Source organism: Mus musculus, chromosome 3, assembly GCF_000001635.26.
Source record: "Mus musculus strain C57BL/6J chromosome 3, GRCm38.p6 C57BL/6J".
In the NCBI taxonomy this organism is placed as follows: Eukaryota; Metazoa; Chordata; class Mammalia; order Rodentia; family Muridae; genus Mus; species Mus musculus.
This window is the reverse complement of record NC_000069.6, coordinates 62,410,408-62,430,771: the sequence shown is the minus strand read 5'-3', so window position 1 is coordinate 62,430,771 and position 20,364 is coordinate 62,410,408. Positions and strand designations below refer to the sequence as shown.

At 41.3% G+C, this 20,364-nt stretch overlaps 1 protein-coding gene across 1 annotated transcript in view; it reads right to left on the bottom strand.

The window, feature by feature from the left end:
- Arhgef26 (Rho guanine nucleotide exchange factor (GEF) 26) overlaps positions 1 to 20,364 on the bottom strand; it is a 123,445-nt gene that overhangs the window by 31,450 nt on the left and 71,631 nt on the right. The window contains exons 6-9 of the mRNA NM_001081295.1: positions 11,071 to 11,223; positions 7,142 to 7,271; positions 4,109 to 4,183; positions 1,802 to 1,891 (exon numbers count right to left, since the gene is read on the bottom strand). Coding sequence (NP_001074764.1) covers positions 1,802 to 1,891; positions 4,109 to 4,183; positions 7,142 to 7,271; positions 11,071 to 11,223 — 448 coding nt within the window. The remainder of the gene's footprint in view (positions 1 to 1,801; positions 1,892 to 4,108; positions 4,184 to 7,141; positions 7,272 to 11,070; positions 11,224 to 20,364) is intronic.

Genomic DNA, 20,364 nt, shown 5'->3' with positions numbered 1-20,364 from the left:
TTTTTTTTTTTGGTCCCCCAAAGTCAGATGGTTTTATTCTGCTTCATGTACTATATTGATGTAATTAGTCCTCCATGATAGATATGAGGATTGTTTCTTATCCACTGCTAAAACAAGAACTACATAAATAACTGTGTAATCTTTATAGTCACCAGTCCAGAATCAGCTATCAGAAGCAGAATAGCTGGGCGACAATAACTTGCTTTGCAAATCTGACAGTAAGTTCCAGGACTCAGATGGTCCTTCCTACCAGCGGCCTGCAAAGTGCCATTTCTATAACTTCATCAATAGACTGTCTTGTCATTCTTCTGGATTGTTTCCTACCCAAATGTCCATTAGCAATTCCTGAATGAAATAAGGTCATTTTTCAAAATCGTAAAAGTCCCTTGCCCTTCCCTGTCTGGCAGAAGCTTTCTAACTTGTTATTTCCAGTATCTGTTCCCTATCTTTTCCCTGTCACTCAGATTTTACATGTGAGGTATGGTGTGGATGCCGTATGATCAGGGCTGCCTCTACTTCATGTGCAAGCCGCCTCTGCTTTTTGTCTTTATTGTTTCTGTATAGAGATACTTTAGTACATTTCACAGAATGAAGTAAGCGTTGTTTTCATGTTTGGGCCTCTGTATTTGCTGTATGTTCATGGTCTCTCTTACCCTATGGATGCTATCTCTACCAAGCACACCTGATCACCTGATTGTGTGCATAATTCTTGGATGACTCGTTCAACCTCTTTGAACTTCTCTTTTATTTTCTTCTTTAAAATTAACTGAATACTTTTTTTTTTAACTATCCACCAAGAGTTATAAGGTCGTAAGTTGCGTTAAATGGCATTTCTAAGTGGTCTATATTAGTCAATAATCTATTTTATGAAAATAAATCTGCATTTAGATTATTAGAGTCGGGATATTATAACAGAAGGATTGACACCACCCTTCAGTCGGGACACTTGGGCCCTCAGCCTGGTTTCACACTTATTCTGATCTTTACCATGATTAGTTGAGTGACTCTGTTCACAGTTATTCTCTGGGATTTGTTTTCTTCATGTATACAATAAAAGACTGTGGCTGACCCATCAGCGCTTCTCAAAATCTGTACCATGGCAGAGAACGTGCCTTCTGCAGAATCCCCTTACATGTTAATCACTAGGAAACTACTGTGCAAAGTTAGAAAGCGTTGCTGAGAAAAGTAGATGGCCATTTTCATCACCTAATTAAATTTATGTTATAGAACAAAATAGAATCACAATCCTCAGCTTATTCATCAAGAACTCCAGCAAAGAGGGGGCATGGACTTAATTCCTCACTGACTGTCACTTTCTGCTTGTCTGTTCATCCTGACATCTGCTCATGAGCAGTATCAGACAAGCAGTATCAGATGGCACGGAGCCAAAAAGAGTTATGAAAAACACGCTTGGAAGAAATGGACCACTAGCTATCATTTCTGCAGAAACAAGGAAGTATTCTTACTTGCTTTCTAACACTCCGTTCCAGCCCAGGGCATCCCATTATTTGTCAGGACCTACTAACAGTGCTTGAGGATTGTCACCTTCGAGTACTTTATCAAATATCACCTGCAAGTACTCCAATTCCTTGATGGTTTCCTGGCGAAGGTCATACCTTCATGGCCTGGAGAGAAGCCTGGAGACACCCTTAGGCATCTGGGGAGCCCTCTGTCAGCTTTTCTTCTCAATTTATAGTCCTTCTTTGAAAAGCTAGTTCCAATTTACCTTGTTAGCCTCAACTTCCTCTGTTTAGATAAGATTCAAGCAGCAGCAATACAGTAAACACAGATAGAAGGCTACCTTGATTTTAAATTCCAGCTGGGAATTAATCGTGTACATCATCTCTGTCCGCTCCATCTTCCGTGCTCCTTCATTGCACAGTCGGACCAACTGGGAACACAGCATAAGGAGAGGTAAGAAATCTGAAGGGCAGCCTCAATATTTTATTTTATTTTATTTTGGCCCCTTCTCCCACAAGAAACCACACTTTCAACTTTCCCAGAAAATGATCTACTTTCCAGAAATTCCAGGGACCCGTTTCTGATAGTTAGAGAACTCACAGTTCCACCCAGGAGGGACACTGTGCCCAGATAGGAAGCATGTGACCAAGAGAGAAAAGTGTGGTTGGGGATGGGGTAAAGGACTCAGAAGATTTTCAGAGATGTGTTTCCTCTGTGGCTCCGCACCCTCCACACGAGGTTTCATCACACATGTTAGGTCTCTAACTACTCTGATCCTGTCTTCTGTCTAGCTTCGTCCTTACCTATGAGAACCCAACTCTACCTCAGGGCAGGCTACAGCTCCTACACTCTTCCAGACCAGAGCAGCAGGAGGCAGACTACCAACTTTATAGGCAAAATCTAAGCAGTGTTACATGTCAATCATGGGACCACAAAAAGATTCTGGAAAGGGAAAGTCTGATAATTCTTCAACAATACCCAACTAAGAGAAGCTCTGCTCAATTAAAAATACTGAATGATCTGCAAATAAATGGTCAATGAGCCTTTGATACTTAGTAAATATTTGGGCCACTGGACTAATCCTAAACTTTGCAACCTGGCTTTTAAAGAAGAGTAAAATAATGAGTCTGTTTAAAGCTGATACAAAGAAATAGTACTTTACAGTAAAGTGGAAGGAATATCTTCTTCCATTCATGCAGGAAGCAAGCAAACAACAGGAGATATCCAGGAAGTTTCTGGCATGTTCCGTCTCCACTCCCCTGTGCCTTGCTCATATGTCACCTGCAGGGATGACCATACTTTCCTCTGCTCTCTCAGCCACACCACCTAACAGTAACTAAACATACAGACTTCTATCTTTAAATAAATATCCCTTCCCTTTCAGCCACATCTCTTTCTCTTTGTAGGCCTGGTCCCTGGAGGAGCCAGCCACCGAGCAGCTGGCTCTATGGTTGGCACACCCTGCTCACTGCTCAGCATCTTTCAATGTGGTTTCTGTTTCATCTACTTTAGGATGAACTCTACAGACGGCTAAATCATTCGCCTCTCTTCCTTTCTCAAGAGCATCCATGAGCTAATTGCTTAGCCATTTTCTAGGCTATCCTGTTTTCCCTTCCTCTAACATGCCTTATTCGTTTTTACATCTCTTATACTGATTACATTCCTCTAAATGAGACTAAAAAAGTACTAGTGTTCTCTGGGATTTTACTACGGGCTTCTATGCTCCCCATTCTGCATCCTCATACCAGGTAGATCCCTTTATACTCCAAACTCAAATATCCCCTCTGCTGACGATTCCCAGATCCAGGTCTCCAACGTTTGGCTCTCCTCTAAATTCTCATGCAAAATTCATGTTTTATAAGATCTGCATTATTATATATCCAAATGTAATTCATCTTTCCACAGTATGAAGTTAAAAAACAAATGATTCAGTTGTCCAATCAGGGATTATATTTCTTTGACTCCTGTCTTCACCATTTCCAAACCTACTATACATATTTATCTACACATGCACACACACAGCTTCTTCTCATCTTATTTGAATTTATATCTCCATCATTTTATCATCATCTGAGACCATGGCTTCCAACTCCCTAACATATGTAACAGACTCCTCCCTCCTTCCCTCTCACCCTCCCCCTTCCCGCCTCCCAATGAATTCTTCAAATCCTCCAACACTTTTATTTGGGTCTCTACACAACCCAAACACTCTTTCCATGCCTGGCTGACAACTATTCTTGCTGTAGATCTCAGTAAAAATATCACTCTGTGCCCTACCCCACCCCATCAGTCATCACCCTTTACAGTAATTCTATTTACTGTATGTCTTTCTCTTCATTCTGCACATGCCGTAAATGCAATAGCCACATCTGCTTATCAGCAACATTCAGAGGGCAGCATTAGTCCTGCTACAGTAGTTGATACTCAATAAATATTTGTTGGGAGGAGAGAACCAACAAATATCTATTAACACAGCAGACAAAAGGAGATATGAACGGGTACATAAAACAAATCCTATCTGAAACAGTCAACATCCAAACTTACTTGAATTTGGCTTCGTGAATCTCAGTCTTATATAGCAAGCACAGACCTGCAAGACTCTTCCAAAATTTCTACATGGTTTATTGATATCATGGTGAACAGTTACCTTGCTCACTTCCTTCAAGGCCCTTTTGCAGACTTCATACTTTGGAGAGTCCTTGGGTGTTTTTTGACAGATAGTCTAGGATGAAGTAAAAAGAAACAAAGCCAATTGACTTAACATAGGTAGCAAAATAAACTACTATTTAGCTATTTCCTCTTACTCATGCAAAGGACTGTTTCTGAACACAATATGAGGGATGAGGATATTAAAGTGTAACTAACAAAACCTCAAAGTAAGCCGGGCGTGGTGGTGCATGCCTTTAATCCCAGCACTCGGGAGGCAGAGGCAGGCAGATTTCTGAGTTCGAGGCCAGCCTGGTCTACAAAGTGAGTTCCAGGACAGCAAGGGCTATACAGAGAAACCCTGTCTCAAAAAAATAAAACCAAAACAACAAGAACAAAACAAAACAAGACAAAAATTAAAAAAAACTAGGAAGTATTCTTTAAATAAATAGAGCCTAAATACCGAGGAAGACTCAGAGGTCAGTAGGTAGGCTGACAAATCTCAGACCTGCCTTATGCTAGGGATTTACCCATGGGCATGTGGTTGGTTGTAGATAAACATCACTTTCCTCCTCTGCAAACTTCGGCAATGGCAGGTATAAAACAGGCTATTGCAAGAGGCTGATGCTTATCTTATTCTGTTTCCTGTGCAGGGATCCAACCTGGCCTCGCCCCTGCTGAACAGGTGCTCTTCAGAGCCACCTCCCAGCCCTGTTCCAAGAGTTAAATGGTAAGAGATCTGTGCATCTTATCTAAATGCCAAACATACTGTCAGCTCCCAACAAAGGAGAAGTTACTCTGAAGATCCATTAAAGGTAAGCTGAAATATGAATGTCTAAAATATGAAAATATGATCCTAAATCTTTAAAAATACAAAAGTTTTGACTGTCAGGCTTACCACAAATGGAAAACTGTACACCATGAAACTTCTGTGTGCACAAAATTATTAGATATAACTATCTTTAGAATATGTATACAAGCTATGCTTGAAACACCAATGAATTTCATATTTAGATTTGGGTTCTATTCCCATGATACCTCATCATATATATGAAAATACTCCAAAATCTTTCAAAATGTAAAACACATCTCACTGTAGGCATTGATAATAAGAAACACTCAGTGTGTACATATAACTTTGAAAGCTCAGAGAACCAAGCTAATTGTTTCTAAAATGCCCATCCCTTAACAAATTTATGTATATTTCCAAGTGACATAGAAATTAAGAGTGAGTGCTTTAAAGTCATTGGATTTTGCTTGGGTTCTCACATATGGAAAAACAGATGATTGGCAAATGTCATCAGGCAGGGGCAGAATGTGATCGGTAACTGACAGTACTTTGTGTCTTAACTGCAAGTGAGTGCAGTCTGTAAATCTGCAAGTCCAGCACTGGGAGTGTTACGTGAGAGAAGTGTGGAGGGCCACATATGTGGGTTTATATTAATGATTCTCCCTTCAAAATTTTGACCTAGTATAAGGAATACATTTATGCTAAAATCAGTTCATACAGACACATAAATTAAGCAAGGTTTTGAGAAAGAATCTTTAACCATATATATGTGTGTGTGTGTGCGTGTGTGTGTGTATGTATACCCTCATGTTTTGTTCTATTGCACTTTTAAAACTGTTCATGATTCCAAAATCAACTTTGTCCACCTTAATGATATAAAAGGAAGATGAGAAATATTGGGTTATTTCCATGAGGGTAGACATCATTCACTGGGAACTATGTAATAAAATTCTAGATAAAATTGTGTGTATACATTAATTATCTGAGAATACAGGCTACAGCTTCACTCAGAACCTCCAACAGGATTATGATACAAAAGTATAAAGAGCCCACTATGTGAATACTGTAAACATCTAACATTCTGCATCTGGGGTGTTAGAAATAGGATTACTGTTCTGTTTAATTAATTGTTCATGTGTTCTATCTTTAGAAAGGCTAAATACTGATCTAAAAATATTTCAGACTATTCAAAGTTTCGAGTTGCTCACTGGGCCAATGATGGACCACATATAAGATTTATAAGATTATTTCTCTTAGACATGCTGAGGTTGTATTATAGAAATGCTCTCAGCGATACTACATGGCATTGGCACTGCTAGCCATTCATTTCTCAGAACATGCCACCATTGGTAACCAGCTCTGACTATGCTTACGTGGGAAATCCTTTCCTAAATTACAAGCAATGGCCTACAAGAAGGAAGAACAAGACTGGGACAGAGCAGGAAAGTGACAACCGTCACATGTTTTGCTGGGCTTCAAACTTCCACTGCTGTTTGAGAGTATCTTTGCATTTACCGTGGAATATGGAAGAGGGAACATATTATTGCAACTTTATCCGATTATGTAACTCTGATAAATTTTCCTATGTTTTGATCTATAAAGGCAAACACATAAAAGCTGATAATCATGCCAATATAATGACCCAGTTTTAAAGTACATCTGTGCCAATCTGTCCTAATTAGATTAGAAGACACACTCTGCCCACTGGCTAAGCAAGCCCTATCACAGGGCAGATGGTATCTGCTCCCTTCCCTCAGCATGTCTTGTCATTATTCAAAGTCAAACTCTTGCTTCCATTATTGAGGTCACCTAATACCAAAAGGATGCTGGGATTTTTAACTCGCTTTACACAATGAATGGTTGAGACTGCAGGAATCCCATTTCCAAGTGAAACTGAGCCCCCAAAGCATCTCAGAACACTCAAGATTGGAAGGGATAGAAAACAAAGTGACTGTCCAAGGTCTCAGATTTAGTGACTCAGACAAAAATGGAATTCAGGCCTCTTGACCTCAAAGAAGCCAATATCATTCCAATTCCAAAAAATGTGGGTAATGTTTCACCAGAGTGACCACACAAGTCTAAATTAATTAAGATAAACTCCATTGATCTCAAACACAGACAGATTTTGCAGGTGGATGATATCTTCTCGATTAGGGGGTTTACAAATGAGGTATTCATCAATGTAAGCAGAATAGCAGTAACTTAGCTAATCACATTTATGGCAGCCATCAAATCATGCCTTACATCCATCAGCAGGGGAAGGCGTGTCACTCTCTGCATGGGGAGAATGAGAAAAGAGATCATAGGTAAGTTCCTGCAGTCTTCATGGGACTCGATCCTCGACAACACTTCCTTAAAGGACGGGTTGGTTGCTCTGCAGGGAGACAAAGCAGAAAGAAACTTCAAAATATGTCTTTTGCGAGCCTAAAAGCAAATGAAACCACATTACCAAATACACAGGTCGGTTCCACATTACCAATGATACGTAAGCACATGGACCAACATACACCATAATACACTGGACACCACAGGTGGCTTTTCTGCCTTTTATATTTAGTGCTAAACATAAGCTGTGGTACCCTACATAATATTAATAAAATAAAACATATAAATTAGGCAATGGTAAAAGTGGGATGTAAATAAGAGAATGTAGTCTTGTAATGGAGAACTTGGCATAAACAAATCAGATCTCAAACTTGATCATAGATGAACACAATAATCTTGCTTCATACCACTGCTCTGGCCCTGGGCAGATCCAAGAAAGAAATGTCACTTAGGTAGTATTATTAAGGTCATCTTGACCTTTCCAAAGATCCTCTTCCTAATAAGAAAACTGTTTTTTCGGTTTGATTTTTGTTTTTGTTTTTTGCTTCAATGGGGGGGGGGGGTTGGTTTTTTTGGAGGGGGTTAATCTCCAGGCTTCCTTCCAGCCTGTAAGCCTCCTGAGTCCTAGGATTACAGGTTTGTGTAGCCAGGAAATCTACACATACACCAGAGTATTTATTTCTCTTCATCTCCTACTGAGGTGAAAATGACTGTGATGCTGGTATATATCCATGCACTGTTGCCAGATACTCCATAGAGAATCTCAGTGGAGCTGTTATAAAACCTTAAAGGGGGATGGGGTGGAGATTCCAAGGAAATGGAGTTTACAAAGACTCCTAACTTGCGATACACTTAAAAAAAAATAAAGTCGCCAGGCCTGGTGGCATACGCCTTTAATCCCAGCACTTGGGAGGCAGAGGCAGGCGGATTTCTGAGTTCGAGGCCAGCCTGGTGTACAGAGTGAGTTCCAGGACAGCTAGGGCTTCACAGAGAAACCCTGTCTCGAAAAACCAAAATAAATAAATCTTTAAAAAAAAAAAAAGTCAAACTGAAATTTTCTGACCCTAAGCCCCACCTATCTCTCTCGCATTTGCTCCTGTGGAGGTCTGCTGAATCTACAGCCCTCATGCCCCATGGGACAGGAGGGTTGCCAAGCTACTGGGCTGTTCAGAACCAAGGAGCAGGACAGTGGCCATGATGGTCATTTTATAAAAAAATACCATTCAATGTTCTATTCAGGAATCAATGGGAGGAGAGGTCCTTGGTCCTATGAAGGCTGGATAGATGACCCAGTGTAAGGGAATCGAGGGTGGGGAGGAGGGAATTGGTGAGTGGGTGGAGGAACACCCTCATAGAAGCAGGGGGAGAGAGGATGGGGTAGGGGATTTCTGGGGCATAGGGGGGACTGGGAAAGGGGATAACATCTGAAATGTAAATAAAGAAAATATCAAATAAAAAAATACCATTTGAAAATTAGATGATGTGGTTCAAGACTACTAAAGTGTGAAACATCAGAATATCAAGTTACACAGAAATGTCTTATTTTTATTGTCTCATGCTGAGAAGTTTTAGATATCCTTTTCTTGGCAGTTTTTCCTTTTCTTGTTTGGTCCCCTTCATCCCCACCCCACCCCCAGAGACAGAGTTTTCCATGTAGCCTTGGCTGTCCTGGAACTTGATCTGTAGACCAGGCTGGCCCCAAATTCACTGAGATTCACTTCCCCCAGCCTCCTAAGTACTGCCCAGCTCCTAGACAGTTTTAAAAAGATTTTTAGGAAATAAAAAAAAAAAAAAAAAAACAAACTTCATGTAGGTTTCATATTTAAATTATACAGGTCTCAGGCTCCTCCCATGCCTAAAGGGTTGTAATTATTAAGTCTGTAATGAACTTGAGAATCTTTGCTGGCTAGATTTTGAGGATTCCTGGGAGTTTCTAACCTGTAGCTGAAGTAGAAATCACTGCTCCAACCTTGAATGCCCCTAAAGACACAAATGCTAATTTCCAAGTAAAAGCTCCCATGATGATTTGATTAAGGTAATCTAGACAAAAATCTATTTTTGAGAGCCACATAATACATAGCAGTAACTATTCACATATTTTTTAATCCTATGAAACAAAATAAAAAGCAATGCTCTCTCTAATCCAAGCCTTGGCTTTCAAGCATGACCGTGTATGTTCAGTTACAGAGCCCTAGAAGAGAGTGGGATAAGAGAAAGTGAAAGGTGTGATTTTTGTTTTTCTTTGGCCTTCTGCAAAATCTGGAAAAAGTTTTGGCATCACGTGGGTAGAAGCCAGGTATTGGGTTAAACATCCTGAAACCACTGAGAAGCCACCACAACGGGCTTATCAGCCTTGAAATCTCCAAAGTGCAGGTGAGCCCTTCTTCACACAAAATTCATAACTGGAAGATAGTGGCCGAGTGCTCTAACCTACTACCCTTGAAGCATGGCACGGGAGACACCCTCATCAACCTTCCTTACTGTGTTGGGAACAGGTAAACTTTGGAGTCTTAGTCTCACTAGAAAAACAATTTAAAGATACATTCAAGTTCAAGGACAATTGTTTGAGTAGGCAAGTGAAAAACCCAGACGGAGGATGGAGATGGAGAGGAAGTAATGCCTTGGAAAATGGAGGTTGGTGAGCAACTGAATGGAAAATGGTGGGCCCAGACTGGGTGAAACATGTTTAGAAGTGCTGAGCCAATGGTTCAGAGGGCTCCTGATTCCAGGCATTTGTGTCTCAGGGCAAAGGATTCTAGCAGGGGTATGTGCTTATAAGCAGAAATACAAACAGCTTATTAAGAAAAGGCAAGTGCTCTCATCCAGGGACATGATCCTTCTGTAGGACAGTTCTGTAACATCAGCTTCTTCAAAGTTTATCACCCATGATGCTTGCCACAGGGAAATCCAAGTGGAGGTCTCCTGACTTCCTCTCCCAACTAGCTCTTTCCATATGCAAATCCTGCTGTTTCCTTGGGGGGGGGGGGTCCCTATTCTCCTGGCACACTGTCACCATCCCCTCAGCCTCTTCAAAGACCTCACACCCAGCCTGAAGTGACCAGAAGAGACTCCAAAAAATGTCACTAAGGAAGAGTGAGAATAGCAATAGTCAGGAAGCCCCACACTGGGTTTATGGTGGACAACTACAGTATAAAAGAGCTACTTATGACAACTGGGGCCTATACAAATAAAACAGGATAGAAACTGCTTGGCAACTTGTTGATTCTTTCAATGATGAAGATAGGCTTGCACCTCACACCCAAACTCTCAATAATATAAAAAGGAAAGAAATGTGGAGAGAAAGAAAATGCTTGGCTCTTTCTTGTGGCATAATTAATCTTCAAGCTTGTCTTACTCTTCTGTTCTACTCTTCCTGCCCTACTCAGATTTATCTACCCAGGGAGGGAGGGGGGGACCGTGCAGTTCCTGTAAATAGCTTACAGAAGTTAGAATACTAAGGGACACCCTGAATCCTACTGTCTAGCTCCATTTAAGAACCCCCCTCTTGCCCTCTGGCAAACCACTTAATGGCCAGTTGTTACTTGATTAGAAAAGTGGGACGGGGGAGGTTTGAGTGATGATAAGTCAAGTCTCAGGACAATTAAGAGGAAGAAAGGTGTGTTGGGTGCAGGGGACAGCAACAAATTCAACTTACTTTAATTTTTTAAATGCTTTAGAAAGAAACTCTCCAAGCCTCAACACCCTCACTCCAAGAGGGACGCTTTTACACATCTGCCAAGGAGGAAACTGTCAACTAAGAGACATGTCTATGATTGATTGAGCTTTGTCAATGATCTCTAATCAAAAGAAGTTAGATGATCAAAAACAGAGCATTTGACACTACTTACAGCAACTTCTGCAGCGTGCGCTGTTGGTAGACTTCATTGGTGCAGTATTTCACGTAGGGGTCAAAGGTGGATGCTGTGTGCTTTTCTACAATGTCACTGATATCCTCTATGAAGATGTTATTCTGATGTCTTGCTTCCAACTCTGTGAAGAATCTAGAAAAAAAAAAGGAAAAACATTTCTACGTCTTCTATAAATTTTAATAGACAACAGCTATCCCTGTGTAGGGTTTAAAAATAATAACACTACACAGTGTGTAAAAAATTAGAGATTTTTAGGAAGCAAGCACAAAACAATCCCAACCACAAAGAAAAAACATTGAAAATTTTGTCCAAATTTAAATGTATTATACCATTACTGCTTTAAGTGTTGATCTTAAGTGGATCCGGGATATTTCTCTGCCTTTGGACTTTTTAAAAATAAACAGATTTTTCCATTCCTTAAGAACTCTCCCTGATGGAGGAGGGAGGATCATGCTTACAGATTGTCTGGCCATGTACAGGAGAAATCAGACTATGCATGTTTGTCACCCCAGGACTGGGCAGGTAGAGGCAGGAAAGTCAAGAGTGTGTGTTTAACCTGGGCTGCACAGCAGGTTCTAGGCCAGCCTCTGAAACATAGTGAGTCCCTGTCTCCACAACAGACAAGAAGAAATGTAAGCATGCAAAGCCACCACATGACTGCTGACAAAAGGAGTCTGAAAAGAACCCAATCTTACATGCCCTTCCAAAATAAAGATATTATTTCAAGCATATTAATATGCATAGTATTTTGTAATGCTCAGTCTCATTACACTGCAATTCAGAGTAATCAGGCCTCGTTAATGAGACAGATGAATAGTAATTTAACATTGCCTGATTTTGTTATTACACACATTTTGCGCGCGCACACACACACACACACACACACACACACACACATTCATTTTCTATGGCTCTTTCGGCTACCATGACTGAATATTCTCATATAACTATGTGTTTCAATCTCTACTTTCAACTCTTTGTGTGTAAGAACAGGGAGATGAGAATTCAGTAATAAGAGTGTGTCTACAGAGACATGACCATTTACAACCATGAGCCGGTACAAAAGATTCTGGGTTATATGCCAGGGAACATTGACTCACTAAAAGGAAGTTAAATAATATACAACCCTTCCCCTGATAGTGACTGGTGAGAATCATGGGACAATTACAATAAAGCAGAGATGTGGCAGGATAAAAATAATAATATTGATACAGACTTGGTTTCCTTTCCATTCCCAGTTGTTTTGTTTTTTTCCTTTTGGAACATGGATTTTTAAATCCTTGGGACCTCCATACCAATAGTGTCTCTCATGATGAGTGGGCACGTGGAGGCTGGGGAGGCCTAGGTAGGTAGAGAATGCAGGCTGACAGCCAGAGAAGCTAAGCCACGTTTTCAAAGTTGGAATTTTCAGTGTCTCCCCTCCCTCGCCTTCAAGGAGAAATGACAGCAGGTTTCCGGTTGATTTAGCAAGGGCCTATCATCTAGTGTGTCTATACAATGACACCTTTACAAAGACCCTTAACCAATGAGTTTCTGAGAGGAATGAACATGCTGAGTGCTGGTTGGCCAGCCTGGAGAGGGCATGGAGGTTGTGTCGCATGCTCCATCCCTTGCACTAAGCAGCTCTTCCTTTGTCTCTCCCTGAAATGTCTTCCTTCTTAATGAGCTAGTGATGATGCTAAAAATGCCGTCCTGCACTCTGTGGGCTGCTCTAGCAAACCGGCCAACAAGAAAGAGCGTAGGTTTGAAGGAACCCCGACTTTGTAGTAAGACAGAGGTAATGATAACAGGAGACCCAGTAAGAACTCCAAAGTTGAGGTGGCTAACTAAATGTATGGGTGAGGAGGCCATGAGGTGGGTCAGTCATCTGTGAATATAAGATGGTACAATGGGAGAAGAGGAGAGAGAGCCACATGCTATATAGTCTCTCGTTCAGGAAATGGGGAGTTTATGAGGCTGAAATGCGAACCGCAGAATAAGTAGGCAGACAGAGAAGCCTGCAGAACAGATGAGCCCTAGACGGCAAACTTGGCTGTGTGACCCCAAGAATTACTGCAGGATGGAAGCCAGTAAGTCATCAACCATGGACAGAAATGGGACAGAGAAGTGACTAGACAGACAGACAGCAGGCAGGAATGTGGACGCGAGATCATGCAGAGAGGGAATACAGATTGGGCAACAATTTGGAGGTAAAATGAATTGCATTGAGAAACTCAAGGAAGATGCTAGGGTTTCTGAGAAGGAGTTCCATATGCAGAGCAGGTGGGTCATTAAACCCTGAATGGAGACAGGGGCTTTGGGAGGGAGGAAGAGCAACAGCGAGGAAGCCATCCATTCTGCCTGGGTGATGTCTAATGGACAGTTGAAAACACACATCTGTGAGAACTCAGAGGCCTTGGAATTTGAGGCACAGCAGGGTGAGGACTGCTTCATTTTAAGCTGGATTTCACATAATTTTGAATATTTATAACTGATTTGAATCCAGCTGTTTTAATAGAAGTTTTAATAAAATATTCAAAGAAAACTGATAAAAGAAGCTACTGTAAGCAATCACTATGTAAATCCAAAATATAAATATCTAATGCATTACTCTTCTTTACAGATTCTTGCCTTTAGCAACTGTTAACAGCCTAAATAATGCAATATTATATAAGTAAAACAATAACTCTGCTTTCCCTAGTGAAAAGGAAATTTTTGTTTATTACTTCAGAACATTTGCCAAAATACAGGATTGAAAACAGGGTACTAGTGAGATATCTGTCCATTCAACTTACTTTCATACAACATAAGCAAGTTGTAGATACTTTATTTTGGCGTAAACATAATACGAGTGTAATTTATTACTTTCAACATTAAAAGAATCTGTTGGTTATTTGGAAAATTTGCAAACTTTGCTAATCAAGCTGAGCTGCAAGAAGACCAATATATTTCTGAAGAAGGTGACAGACATCTCAGTAGTCAGGAAGGTGACAGACATCTCAGTAGCCAGGAAGGTGACAGACATCTCAGTAGTCAGGAAGGCTGGTGATTCCTATCAAATGTGCAGCCAAAGGAAAACGCAGCTTCTGAATGAAACTGGACCAAGTTTAAGAAGCAATCTGGCAGATAACACTGAAATGGGAATTTGGACTTCAACTCTGTGAAGTCTCTTCCCTCTGTAACAACACCGAATTCTTCCCTCTGTACAACAAGCACCAACAGTCAGACTGTTCACAACAACCAAGGTGTACAACTGCCACCCCCACCCCCACCACTAACTACTCTGACTGTGTACATCATGAAAGGCATCAGGGCGTAGAGGGGTCTCCTTGGAACAACTCTAACCAGAAACCCTTGCTCACTCACCCACATGACTGTTAGCACACCATCACCAGAGCACCTTATTCTGCCACATTCCTCTAGTGCCTCCAGAGACTGGTACCCTTTCAGGAGAGTTCCTGAGCCCGTAAGATCACCAGAGACCCAGGCTCAGCCTCAAGTGAAGCATTTGTTTGAAGAAAGACTGATGTAGAACAAACTCATGACATGTAAACCATCCTTCGACATTTCCCAGAGGCACAGGGCCTCCATATTCTTCAGTCTAGGAATGAACTTCATGAATCTAAAAATGGCTGCATTCTAAGATGTGGAACTATATTTCCAAGGAGAATACAAATTCAAGAGTAAAATATTGGTTTTTCTGGAGACACGATGTCTGCACTTGAATTAACTCCCTTTGCCCATGTACAATAGGTAGAATAGAGCTATGAGGATGATGTAGCCGTGGCCTGCAGCCTATTCCTGACCAATAGGCTTCTTAAAGAAATCATGAACTTCTCAGGCAAATGGATAAATCTGAAAATTATTATACTGAGTGAGATAACCCAAACTCAGACAGACAAATACCATAGACCCTCTCTTATTTGTCGATCCTAACCCTGAATCTTTTTATTTGAGTATATAACTTGAAATATCCAAAGAACCCAAGAAAGAAGAAAGGGACTGTGGTGTGGGCTGAGGAATAGGGAGAGGAGAGAAGGAGCTCTAGAAAGGGGAATAGTGGGAGGCAGGCCACTCATGTTCACACGAGTGGGTGATAGGAAAATAGAGGGCTGTAATTTGGGAGGGAGGGAGAAAGATAATACGAGGAAAAGAAGGTAATACTAAAGATGTTTGAAAAAGCTACAGGGATACATACTGTTTTATGTACTTAATTTTAAAGGTGTGTGTGTATGTGTCTGTGTATATGTGTAGTATAGTGTTATGTGACATAGGGTGTTATAGTCATGTACTAACAAATAAAAACTCTAGTGCCAGGTGTGAAAAATCTCCTCACTTTTGTAGTTGTTGGTTGGAGAATACATGACTCTGCCCCAAATGACATAAGTAAGAACCACTGTCTCTGGTTGCCTTCCACAACTTGTAGCAAGACCTTATGCTGAAGAACTCACATGCATTGGACACAGAACTTGGAAGACTCAAGCTATAACTGACATTAATAGGGACTATTTGAAAGTCCTCGGCAAGCTGCCAAGCAAAAGAAGGAGCAGTGGGTAGGCCCCTATGGTGGAACAGTGGCACTTATATCTTGGACTTGGACTTCAGGTCTGTTAAATAGCAGGTGATTCATACGTCGTGGTGTAAGTCTAGGTACTACCTGTGGCTGGAGAGGTCACATTGCTGAGAGGAAAATCTAACTACCAGTTTCCTAATCCAATATCGTTTCTTACTGTGTTCTAAATACTTATTTATACCTACAGATAAGTGTAGCTCTCATCCCTCATCTAAGCAGCTTCTTTTTACAATAGATAGAGACTATTACAGAAATCTAGAACTGGTCAAAATGAAGAGAGTAAGTGGTGATTTTTGGACACCTGACCCCAGCTAATACATCCAATAATGCAACTACTACACCCAAGGCTCAGGGACAGTTGAGGAAGAGGAGCCAGAAAGATCATAGATCTAAGGCCCAGGGTACCTGCTATTAAAAACTATCCCCTAGGGATGACAGGGAAAATGCACCCATAAAATCTCAACAACACGGCTTCCTGAACAAGGCCAGAATCCTAATAACACCAGATAACACACCAATGTGAATAGGAAAAGCCCATGGCCCCATTCCTATATGAGCTAAAGATGGCCAATGGCTGCTGAGAGACAGAAAATTAATTTCCTCCAATGATATACACCCACATAGGATGATGCCCAATCCCAAACGGTCAATCCCAGACACATGTAGTTGTTAGCAATGCTCAATAGAGATATGTATACTCATGTACATATGTGTAATCAATAAAGAGACCATAATGGTGCGGAACAGGGACAACATGATGAGTTTGGGGTCGGGGGAGACGTGGTTGGGGACTGAAATACAGTATTCACATACAAAGTTCCAAAAAAGAAAAGAAATCCGGTAATCAAACTGGCATAGCAGATGAGAGCCCTTGGAAAGACTTCACAGGAAGGCCAGCCATCTACAGAGGAGATTAAAACACAACACAAACCTAAGGCTTGCTTTTCAGAATATCCTACAGTGTCTAGCACAGGGCAGCAGGCTTTGGTGGGTGTCACGGAACAAAGGTTTTGTGAGTCCTGAGCAGGGTCAGTGTTTCATCTCCCAAGCCATCTCAGTTTTTGTAAGACAGTTACTATACACATTTTAGAGATAAGAAAACCGAGACTGTAGAGTGCAAGTAAAAAACTCTAAGCCCCTGAGCTTTAGTTTGAACCCTGAGCCAGAGGCCTTCAGCATCCACACAGTCTGTGGTCAAACCAGTAAATCTGCTGCCTCTGCCCTCCTGTGAAAGTTCAGCATGCCTACCTGACAGTCCTGGCCAGCCCTCAACACACACGTTCAGGAAGCAACAACGGCTGGGACTGAAAGAATTACTAGTGTCCACCGATAGCTGTTGACTAAGAGTGTGATGTAATCAAAGATTGCAAAGGCCTTCCCAGGAGACCTAAGCCATGGTACAGTCATATATGAAGACGGTACCATGCTAGGCTCGGCCTCCAGAAAAGGTCATGAGAGGGGTGTAGCTAACAATGGCAGCTGGTCCTGGACGAGAAAGCAGGAGTACCAGTCCACAGTGTCAGGCAGAATTACCCACACACCATCCCTGACCCTCCCTTACGTTGTCCCCTGAAGTCCTCCCCTTTGCCCAGCAACCCCCTGCTCATGGCTCAGATTACATTCTATATGCTACAGGGAGCCTTCCCCAACTCCACTGGGTTGGGTTATGCTCCTTGCTTTATGACTTTACTAGACAGTCTTAACTATTGTTCCTTCTTCCTACTGTAACCACAACTAAACACTTTATAATTTGTACTTGCACCTGTGTTACTTAAGTCAGGGAGGAGACGTTCTGCTATGCTCACTGTTATATACACAGGACCTGCCTATAGGCACTTGAACTTTGGAGACACTCGGTGTTTGACAAGTAAATAGGGAATAAATATAATTTATTGCTTCAGATTGAATATTTTTATAAAGTTGAAATTTTCTATTTACCAAGAATGTGCTAAGCAAAAATAGAAAGTTGTCTTTCTTGTTTTTCTCACTAGTAGATGAAGTTAGCACAGATTTATTGGCTGTGGGCAAAGTCGTGCTTTCAGAACTACCAAGATGTAGTTTTGGCCACAACTACAGATGCAAACTAGATTTAGGTCTCTCCATCCTTGAAGACACAGACTCCCAGAACAAGCTGTTGTGGTTGTGTCAAAGACACAGTGAAACCCACGACAGCCTGAGTTTCTTCAGTGACAGCTGTACTTTCTGAAAAACCTGCCCGACCAGCCCTTCCTTACCCAGTCTAGGAAGGGTGCCAGCGAGGCGGACCAGCCCAGCATTCGGCACTCCAGCTCTGCAAGAACAGCACAGAGAGCTCTGGCAATCATCAGCGCTGTCTTGTGTCCTTGGAATGGCATCCTTTAAAGGACTTTTCCTTCATTAACATCCATCTGCCTAAACCAAAGCCAGGCCACTCCTGGACTTCTTCACAGTACTGAGCAGACAATCTAAACTGCATGTCCCTGTTATCTGGACACAATGCTTCACCAAACAGGATCATAGTCAGTCAGGCTATAGAAGAAACAGATACCACATACCCAAGGTGCTGTTATATAATAAAATATACTCTCTAAATAGAAGTATTTCAAAATCTGTATGCTACTCAATACTTTAACTGTACCCTCAAGACACTCTGTACTCCATCAAAATAAATTTATATTCTGCTGTGGATAAGTGAGAAATATATGTATTAAATACTCTTGTGCATATATGCATATTTAACACACTGGATTGAGGTCAGCAAATACCTGGCAAGAACTGCCAACACCAACTCACAACAGCCATCACTAAGGGACTGAAGCACTCTCTCCAGGTCTATTGGAGAATTGGAGGTCTCCAGGCAGCCACTGTCAGTCAATCCAAATCAAAGACAAGATGAAGCTCATCATATCTATCACCAGATGTTGGCTGAGAAAATATGAGTTGGTTCTATAGAAACACAAGACTACCACACTTCCACCAGAAGACCTTACATTCTGATCTGGAAAAGGTCCAAAGAGGTTTTTCCTCACCAGACAGACAGACAGGCAGGCAGCACACACACACACACACACACACACACACACACACACACACACACACACACGCTCACTCTTCCCATGCCCCATGCTTGAGTGTCTATGTGTATGTGTGTTGTATGTGTGGGTATGTGTGTGTTTCTATCTTTTCACATTCTATTTTCACTTTTAATTTAGAATCTGGACTAATAAGAAAACAATAAAGTGGAAACTTAAAGTGGTTTAGAGTAAGAAGTACTTCTGAAAAGAAAAAAAAAGGTCCCTGTTCTACTAGCTTGCATTCGCATTTCATTTCACTTATTTTGTGCGTATAGACAGACATGTGTTGTATGTATATAGTATATATATATGTGTGAATGTACTCACGGAGGTCTACATTGGGCGTCTTTATCACTCTCCACTGTACTTTTGAGACAGTGTATCTCTTTGACTAGACTGGCTAACCAGAAAGTTTGAGGGACCCTCATTCTCTACCTCTCAGCTCTGATATTACAAGGGCATACTTCCATTCCCAACTATTTATGTAAGCGCTTGATATCTCAGGTCATCGTGTCTAAGGGCAGTGCCATTTCCAGATCTTCTTTCCCATTTTAATAGCTACTGCTTGCCCCTTTAAAATCTCCAGGGTAATTTTTTTCTAGAAATTCTTTTTGAAGGTTATTTTTATCTATGTGTATGCATGCAGGTATCCATGGAGTGGCAGAAGAAAATGTTGGATTCCCTGGATCTGGAGACACAGTGGTTGCAAGCTCCTTGATGTGGGTACTAGGAATCCATCTAGGGTCCCTTAAAAGAATGACAAGTGATTTTAACTACCACACGATCTGTCCAGCTGCCTAGCAGTTCTTATGATTTTAGTAAAACTTTTAAGATGGTCCTGAACATATATGAATACACCAGAGATCTATATTGGGTATCTGTATCATGTTCATATATCATGTAGCAGAAAAAACAAGCCAAAAGAGGTACTTCAAGAGCATTTTCCAGATGCAGATCAAAGGAAGGGCTTCTTACCCATTATACTGCACATCTCAAAGCTTAGGTTTAAACTCAGTCTGAACTCAGTTCGAAACTCCCCCTGTAAATCCTCACAATTGGGAAAGGAAGGATGAAGAAAGACTCTAAGACCCAGGTGTCCCAGGGAACTCCCACAGAAGTTAAAGCTTATGCTTACTTAGTTCATATGCTCAGGGATGACTTATCTTTCAGAAGGAATATATCCAAGACCATACCAATATAATGATATTTTAAAAGTCCTTGACACTTAATGACATCAAGTTTTACTTAAAAGTAAGAATTCAAAGTGTGAATGAGTAAGTGTGCATAAGAAGGCTGGTTCCCATGGTAACGTTGGTACGTACTTGCACCTCAGTCTATGCATTCATATTATAATTTCTTCTGGAAACCAGGATAAACTGTGAGAAGGGCACAAAGCACATGGCAACACCCTTATTAAAATGTCCTTAGGAGAGACTGAAGTCTGGGTGGCCCTGGGTTGTTAGGGAAGTTCTCAGCCTCTGGTTCAGCTCGTTCATATCCATCTAATGGAAAACCTTGCTCCCTGCAGTTATTTTTGACAATGAAGACTTAGACCAATCGTGCCTAGCTCAGACAAGCTCTAGGGCCTAAGGAGAACGAATGGCCAGAGAACATGCTATGTGACTTAGAGTAGGTATTTTATTCCTTTTTGTCCCTCTACCACTTTCC